General features: G+C 32.8%; 2 protein-coding genes across 2 annotated transcripts in view; one reads left to right on the top strand and one right to left on the bottom strand.

The window, feature by feature from the left end:
• The first annotated feature begins 1,909 nt into the window (after positions 1-1,909).
• On the top strand, positions 1,910-5,585 carry LOC107011657 (protein NUCLEAR FUSION DEFECTIVE 4-like). The gene is made up of 3 exons (XM_015211239.2): positions 1,910-2,456; positions 3,827-4,764; positions 4,832-5,585. Exons 1-3 carry the CDS (start codon positions 2,118-2,120, stop codon positions 5,343-5,345), a joined length of 1,791 nt encoding a protein of 596 aa, XP_015066725.1. The 5' UTR covers positions 1,910-2,117; the 3' UTR covers positions 5,346-5,585.
• Positions 5,586-5,799: 214 nt separating this feature from the next.
• LOC107011658 (mitochondrial import receptor subunit TOM20) overlaps positions 5,800-7,904 on the bottom strand; it is a 6,693-nt gene continuing 4,588 nt past the window's right edge. The window contains exons 5-6 of the mRNA XM_015211240.2: positions 6,491-6,577; positions 5,800-6,145 (exon numbers count right to left, since the gene is read on the bottom strand). Coding sequence (XP_015066726.1) covers positions 6,011-6,145; positions 6,491-6,577 — 222 coding nt within the window. The 3' untranslated portion in view covers positions 5,800-6,010. The remainder of the gene's footprint in view (positions 6,146-6,490; positions 6,578-7,904) is intronic.

The raw sequence follows: 7,904 nt of genomic DNA, 5'->3' as shown, positions 1-7,904 counted from the left end.
GTGACGTTGTTGTGCTAAAAAGTCTCATCTTAGATAAAAAGTGATAGGCATAATACATATATATGACCCTAAATTTGACTTCAAATTTTAACTTTGACCTTCAACTTTCATAATGCACAAACAGACACTTTAACTATCCAACTTTTAAATAAATAAACACATGAGTCCTACATGGCACAATACACGTAGGACACCATGTAGGACAAAAAATAACATGTAGGATGACATGTAGGACATATGTGTCTATTTGTTCAACTTTATACAAGTTTAAGTGTTTATTTGTGCAAATTCAAAGTTGAAGAGCATAAATGTGATTTGAAGCCAAGTTAAATGACACATTTATGTATTATGCCAAAGTGATAAATAGTTTTCTTATAATATTTTGACAATCCTTTGTTGGAAGCTAATTTTTAGGGTTGATTTAAGTTCAAAATTCAATTTTTTACATCATCAAACTACTATAATTTATTATAAATAAATAATTTAATAAAGTTACATTATTTAAATATAGTTAAATAATAAGCATGTATAGTTTAACACATATTATGTATTAATTAGCTTTGATTTAAACATACGTATTATGCAGTTAATATATACCTTTCATTTTCGCTCTTTTTCTATAAAAATAAAAACAACAAAAACCAGTGTATCATGTGAGTATTAAATTAAACTTAAGTTAACTAATAAGGATAAAATAGAAATTTAAAGACTTACTAATTTTTGAAAAGAGAATGCCTTAATTATATTAAACAGACTATAACCGTGCAAATAAAATAGGATAACTTGTTTGAGCAGTTGTTACATATTTAATTCATGTTTATCAAAGGTACCTTTAATTTAATTTATTTCAAATATTTTTAATTATAAATTCAAAATGCTCAGCTTAGATCATTGTATATTGTTATATATAATCATACCTCAACAATCTTAAGAATAAATTTATAATAGGAAAATTATATGGGTAAGCAAACATATACTATTATAGTTAACTAGTCATCACAGCAATAATTTTAGCAATCAACATTCAGCGATAATTATGCGGACAAGGGTTTTGAGTCTGTGTAATTCGCATATTTGTATAATTCAGAATGTGTATAATATAATATGTCCAACTTATGTATAATTAAATATTGTAATATAATCGTATACATGTTTAAAGTTTAGATGTTTGTGTTTGTATATATTTATTATTTTGAGTCTAAACAAAAATAGTTTAAATAATACAAATGTACCCGCGAATTATACAAATGAGACAACTTAAATTATAGCTACAACCTATAAACATGCAAATTATAGTTATGAAGCATAATTAAAAATTTAAGTTTATTATAATAGTTATTTGTGAAAACTCCCTATAATATTATGTAGAAAAGTAAGATGAGGTAAGATTAGTTTCTTTTAAAAATAGGATAAAAGATTTTAAAATATATTAAATAATAATAAAATAAATGAAAAAAAATAAATTAATGAAATAATCATATCAAATTGATTGTTATGTAAAACAGAATTTCCACTCTTACATATATATTAAGATTACACATGTTAGTGGAGGTTCAATAAAATTCCCATTGTTACGTAACCATATATTTTAAGGATACACATATATTTACTAGAAGTTCAAATAAAATTGTCATTGTTACACAACCATATATTTTAAGAAAACACATGTTACTAGAGGTTTAAATGATATTCTCATTGTTACATAACCAATAGGTATAATCCGTATAAAGGTTTCTAACTTATAATTTATTTTTGTTATTTAACTTGAAAATAAGTGCTTATAAACACTTTAAGATTATTTTAACTTCAAAACACTAAGAATAAGTCAATACAAATAGATACTTAATTAATTCGCTTAAAAGTTACACGTACTCAAAAGTTATGTTCAAATAAGTTGAGATAATAAATGAACGAGTCGATATCCCCTCACATGAATTAAGAAAGGAGGCTTTAGCTTATACCTTGCTGTGCTCATCTGATCTCTTCTCATCAAAAAAGAGAGTAATCAAACGCAACGTATCTCCACACCCCCACACCCAACCCAACTTCATTCATTGATAAAACAAAAATTTTGAACTTGACGATATAAAAAATCTGAAGCTCTAAATTGTGAATCTATGACGATTTATTTGAAACAAAGATTTGGCTATTTTTTTCATAACAGATGGCTCGTGTTCGTTGCTGCAATGTGGATTCAAACTTGTGCGGGACTTGGATACTTATTCGGCAGTATTTCTCCAGTAATTAAAATCTCTCTGAATTACAATCAGAAACAGATTGCTCGATTGGGCGTGGCTAAAGATTTGGGTGATAGTGTTGGATTTTTAGCTGCTACTTTGTGTGAAATTTTGCCTTTATGGGCTGCACTTCTTGTGGGTGCTATTCAGAATTTTATTGGATATGGTTGGCTTTGGCTTATTGTTACTCGAAGAACTGAACCTTTGCCATTATGGGCTGTGAGTAAACCACCCTTCTTCATTCATCTTCATTTCAGAAGTTTCTAATCGGAAAATATTTTATTTAAATTTTTTTTTCGTAATTTTGAATATAGAAAATGATCTTTCTTAGTTGAAGCTTAAAACAAGTTTCGCAAGTGATTCAATCGACTGTGTTCTTGTCAACTTATAATACATCTCATCTTTATCTTAATCGCACAGTTTTTTTTTTTTTTTTACTTATACTATCAACACAAAAAATAAATAAGAAACGTACATATTATTAAATCTTTTTTTTTTTTGCTTATGAATTGAATACAAAAATTTCTAAAATTATTTTCTTAGGAAATATTTTCTTTAGTAGTGAACGCAACTCTATCTTTATGAGTTTTCTTTGAAACGAGGCTCTTGCTGTCCACTCATTTCATTTGTATCTTTTTGCTATAGTTGGACGTTGAAAAGTTTTCATTTTTCATATGATATGCATTAAATTAATTGAATTGTCACCAAAATCTTTTTTTTTTTTACTTTGTCAAACACAAAAACTAATTTTTAAAAAGTTTTTTGTGGCATTCTTGCCATCTCAAAATGCGTCGAGCTCAAGTGGCTACAAAGTCGAATTTCATGTTTCTGTCTGGGGCATATTCAAAGTTTTAGCTATGGGTTAACAAAACTAACACTTGTGTATTGAACTCACTAATATTTTATAAATATTTAAGTGTAAACTCAAATTAATTTGAAATTATTGTAAGAATTGATAAATTTCAAATTTTGGATCCACTTTTGTTCTGCTTTTCTTTTTTTTTCTAGTCTTGACATTTCTATTTTGAAGAAGAATTTTGTAAAAACGAAGTTGGCATACTATATATTTATATATATACCCCGTAAATCGTAATAGTAAATGTTGTTAGACAAGCATTTGTGCCTCAAAAATAAAGGTAACAAGTGTACTTTTCTATTATCGAATGGAGACAAAAGTGCTTCTGTCCAAGTTGATATCTTACATGTAAACAAAAGGCTATTTAAATTGCATCCGTATCTCCGCTTAGGAAAATACGTATATATATATATACATAATATATATATATCTTGTAGACTATGATTGAAATTTCAGAGACACACTTTAACTAAATTAATGTTTTATTATCCAAAACCTTTTTTTATTGTAATTTTATACATTTTCCATGCGGCTCAACTGTGCTTGATTTGAATTGAGGCATAGTACCAAAGTTAACACTTGAACTCAGTCCATATTTTGCTGATCATCATAATGAATTGTCTTATCCATGACATCATTGGGGTTTACTTATTAGTGTCTACTAGAGTGCAAAATTGTCACACATTCCTTGTTTTCTCTAACATCTGACTTAAGTTTAACCATTTCTCTGCAGATGTGTATTCTTATATTTGTAGGAACAAATGGTGAAACCTACTTCAACACAGCAGCTTTAGTCTCTTGTGTACAAAATTTCCCGAAAAGTCGTGGTCCTGTGGTTGGGATTCTTAAGGGATTTGCTGGCTTAGGTGGTGCTATTATTACTCAGATATATGCAGTAATTAATTCCCCGGATCACGCTTCACTTATTTTTGTGATTGCCGTTGGACCAGCAATGGTGATTATAGCTCTCATGTTTATAATCAGGCCTGTTGGAGGCCATAGACAAGTCAGGCCTTCTGATGGTTTAAGTTTTTCGTTTGTTTACAGTATATGCCTCATCTTAGCTTCTTACTTATTGGGAGTTATGGTTGTTGAAGACTTTGTCGATGTTAGCCAAAATGCTATTATTATCCTCACAGCTATTCTATTTGTCATCTTGATTATCCCTATTGTGATCCCTATCTATTTGAGTTTCACTCAAGAGCCAAGAGTAGTGCCAGAAGAAGAGGCACTTGTATCTCAGTCAGGTGATCAAGGTCCTGGCAGATCAGAACACTACGATGGTCAAGAAATTATATTTAGTGAGGTTGAAGAAGAGAAACCAAAGGGAGTAGACTTGCTTCCTGCTTTAGAAAGGCAGAAAAGGATCGCGCAGTTACAAGTGAGACTAGCACAAGCAGCTGCAGAAGGAGCTGTGAGGGTCAAAAGGAGACGAGGTCCTCGTAGGGGAGAGGACTTTACTTTAGTCCAGGCTTTAATAAAAGCAGATTTCTGGCTTATGTTTTTCTCACTGCTTTTCGGTTCTGGATCTGGTCTGACTGTCATTGATAACTTGGGACAGATGAGCCAATCTTTAGGATATGAAAACACACATGTATTTGTTTCCATGATCAGCATATGGAACTTCCTTGGCCGAATTGGGGGTGGATACTTTTCTGAGATAATCGTCAGGTATGAACTTATCTTTACATGAAAATTCAAATCTCATAAATCTCTTCACACGACCTTTGTCAAACAGGGATAATGCATATCCAAGGCATGCAGCTATGGCGGTTGCTCAAGTTGTGATGGCCTTTGGTCATTTTTTCTTTGCTATGGGTTGGCCTGGAGCTATGTATATTGGTACTCTTTTGGTTGGACTTGGTTATGGAGCTCATTGGGCGATTGTGCCAGCTGCTGCTTCAGAATTGTTTGGATTAAAGAATTTTGGGGCTTTGTACAATTTCCTCACTATTGCCAACCCAGCTGGTTCATTAGTATTCTCAGGTCTTATTGCCAGTAGTATATATGACAGGGAAGCTGAAAAGCAAGCTCATCAGTCTCAGATAGGACTAGGAAGTTTGAATTTGGCATCGGTTTTGACAAGTTTTTTAAACATGGATGAACCTCTCAAGTGTGAAGGTACCATTTGCTTCTTCTTGACTTCCTTGATAATGTCAGGAATCTGCATTATTGCAGCTGTTCTAAGCATGATTCTGGTGTACCGCACAAAAACTGTGTACGCTAATCTGTATGGAAGATCTCCTACATAATGTATCCTCGACGACGGATAGAAATATATGCATCCTGAAATAGGACATCTTCTGTCAATTCATTGCGACACTGGAAATCATCTCCAGAATATTTCCAGGTGAGAGCAAACGTCGAAGAAGACAACAGCCTAGTTTTGCTGTTGCAAAAGCATTCCTTGGTTGAGTAAAATAATATTTGTATGCAAGTCTTTCTGTATATTTCTAATTTCTCAATCTAAGTTGTTGAATTTTGATTGTCAACCACCATAAGTAACAGTATTGATTGATTTTTTGCTAATTGGCAAATCCTTTTCCTGTCAGAGAGAATTGGTCCAGTGACATCTTGTCCCCTATCTTGTAAAAGTTGAGGCTGGCCGCTCAGTTATTTTAGAATAAGTTCTTGATAGCAGCAGCTACAAAGATGACATCTAACTATACACAATAATGAAGAAAACAACGCAGATTAAGACAAAGCTTAACACCATGAAAAATATCTCCAGATTAAAAGAAAAAGTCTTATTTGATCTATTACAACAGAAAAAAAGTCTTCAAAGTTTTCACCAGAAAGTTATAAAGTTTCAGTAACTAGCTAAATGACAGGCATAAATGCCTAGGGCCCTGTTTATGCAAAAGGAAAAACTCTAATAGAGTATCTTCACCAGTAAATCTAAGCTGTATTATGGGTTTCACTGTGGATGCGGTGGTGGTGGAGGCGGCATATTAGATTTTGCAAATCCCACCCATGCAACAATGCCAACGGCAAGTATGACCCACCCAAAAATGTCATACTTGAGATCACTGCTCTTCTTCTTTTTTGAACTCTGCAATGCAAGAGCAGACATAATGGTGAATCAGCAACAATATTGATATATTGAAAATGAATCAGATTTTCACAGAGATTCAGTACCAGTCTTAAGAGGACTTTAACTTTCAATTTTCCAGGGAGGAGGGAGGATAAAGTAATTGTAACATTTAAAGTCGTACAAAATCAAAGAGCAACAATTAGACTTTGTGAGGAAGGCATCACGACTTATTCTGAACAACAATTTAAATGGAAAAGAAAATAATCAAGACACATCAATTAGAAAGAATTATACTGAACACAGAAGATAAGATATCGCTCCTATCAAGAGATAAAGGGTGAGAACTAAAGACTAAAGAGATACCTTTGTGCTTGTCGATGTTGAAGGTTCTGCTGCCATAGGTTGTTGCATGGGACCATGTCTGTGGATTTCCATGTGCAATTCTGGAGCCTAAATATAATGTAGAACAACATAAATCGAGACTCCCAACCATAAAATGAGACATTTCATGAGTAAAGATATCACAAATTTGACAAAATAAAACAAACTAAACAATCGTAAATTTCCACAAGCTGCACCACCTAGTCAGGACATTTCTCAAGCTTGTTTGCTTTGACATATCAGCATAATTTGACACTCAACCACATTCATTACCAAAGACAAATGCAACTCAATCAAGGAAATGTTGGAACCAAATAATCGTCGGGAGGGGGGAGGGGGGTGTTATACAAAGATTTCCCACCATTCTTTGGAGAATAAAAATCTGTGAGGTTTAGGATAGATATATGCAAACAACAAAAAGAAGCATCTTTCGTGCAAGCACGTACCATCACATGCCTGCACACATTTGCTTAATAAAAGCTAAGCAATCAGAGAGTTAAGAAAAAGTATAGTAAATCTCATTACTATGTCCAACAAATATGACAATAGAAGCTACATTGAACTATATTACACTAACATCCATTCACCTTATAATAAACCAATTTCTATGCTCACATAATCTTATATGCAAACCAAATCCCCCACTTTCAGAGGATTGCTTTGCCATTGGGAACATCCTCAACCAGCCTTTGGCTTATGTTTTCCAATGAAGCCTTTCAAGGGTTTGGGGAATATACCAGTAGGGGAGAGAAAAGGAGGGAGGATTCATCGACAGAGACCACAAACAAAAGTCAAAAGATCAAAAGGGTGTTAACATGACATCTATATCATAGCAGCGTTTTCAGTGTCATCACTCAACACGACTTTCCACTTAAATGCATAATGCCCCTTTCATATAGCTTACAATAATAAACATACTAAGATGCCTGGAAAGTAGGAAAAGCTTTTAAGTCTGAAACCTTACAAATCTCTCATACAGTAAATGTTGAATGTTATCCGTATAAAGAAAACTTTTAGCAGAAGAACAAAACAAATTCACTTTGATCCATTTTTAGTAAAATAGTGAGGATATCCCATTAGTTGTTCAATTTGATTAGAAGGTGCAGAAGCTAGAATTGAATGCAGAAAATATGGAAACAAATCACGTAATGTATTTAACGTGAAAATATTCCTAGGATAGGGAAAAACTTTTGCGTTGCAACCTTAGTAAATCTCTGATATAGCAACTGCCAAATGTTACCGTCAAGTCCCACATCGTGTGAGGGTTGATTAGGTCTCTTTATATGGTTTTGAAAATCCTCACCTCTTGATCAATCTATTGCAGTTGAAATTTTTTTATCATGGTATCTGAGACAAGTTCATCCCAATTCTTTGTTTATCCGATGTTGCCCCCTCC

Source organism: Solanum pennellii, chromosome 2 (assembly GCF_001406875.1).
Source record: "Solanum pennellii chromosome 2, SPENNV200".
Taxonomy (NCBI): Eukaryota; Viridiplantae; Streptophyta; class Magnoliopsida; order Solanales; family Solanaceae; genus Solanum; species Solanum pennellii.
The sequence above is the reverse complement of the archived record's forward strand: the minus strand, read 5'-3'. Positions and strand labels throughout refer to the sequence as shown.

What these genes read in the sequence shown, in the direction of transcription:
- LOC107011657 (XM_015211239.2), top strand. Translation starts at nt 2,118, where the DNA reads ATGACGATTTATTTGAAACAAAGATTTGGCTATTTTTTTCATAACAGA. An exon ending in AACCTTTGCCATTATGGGCT is followed by an intron (nt 2,457 to 3,826) that starts GTGAGTAAACCA and finishes ATTTCTCTGCAG; the next exon opens with ATGTGTATTCTTATATTTGT. An exon ending in TTTTCTGAGATAATCGTCAG is followed by an intron (nt 4,765 to 4,831) that starts GTATGAACTTAT and finishes TTTGTCAAACAG; the next exon opens with GGATAATGCATATCCAAGGC.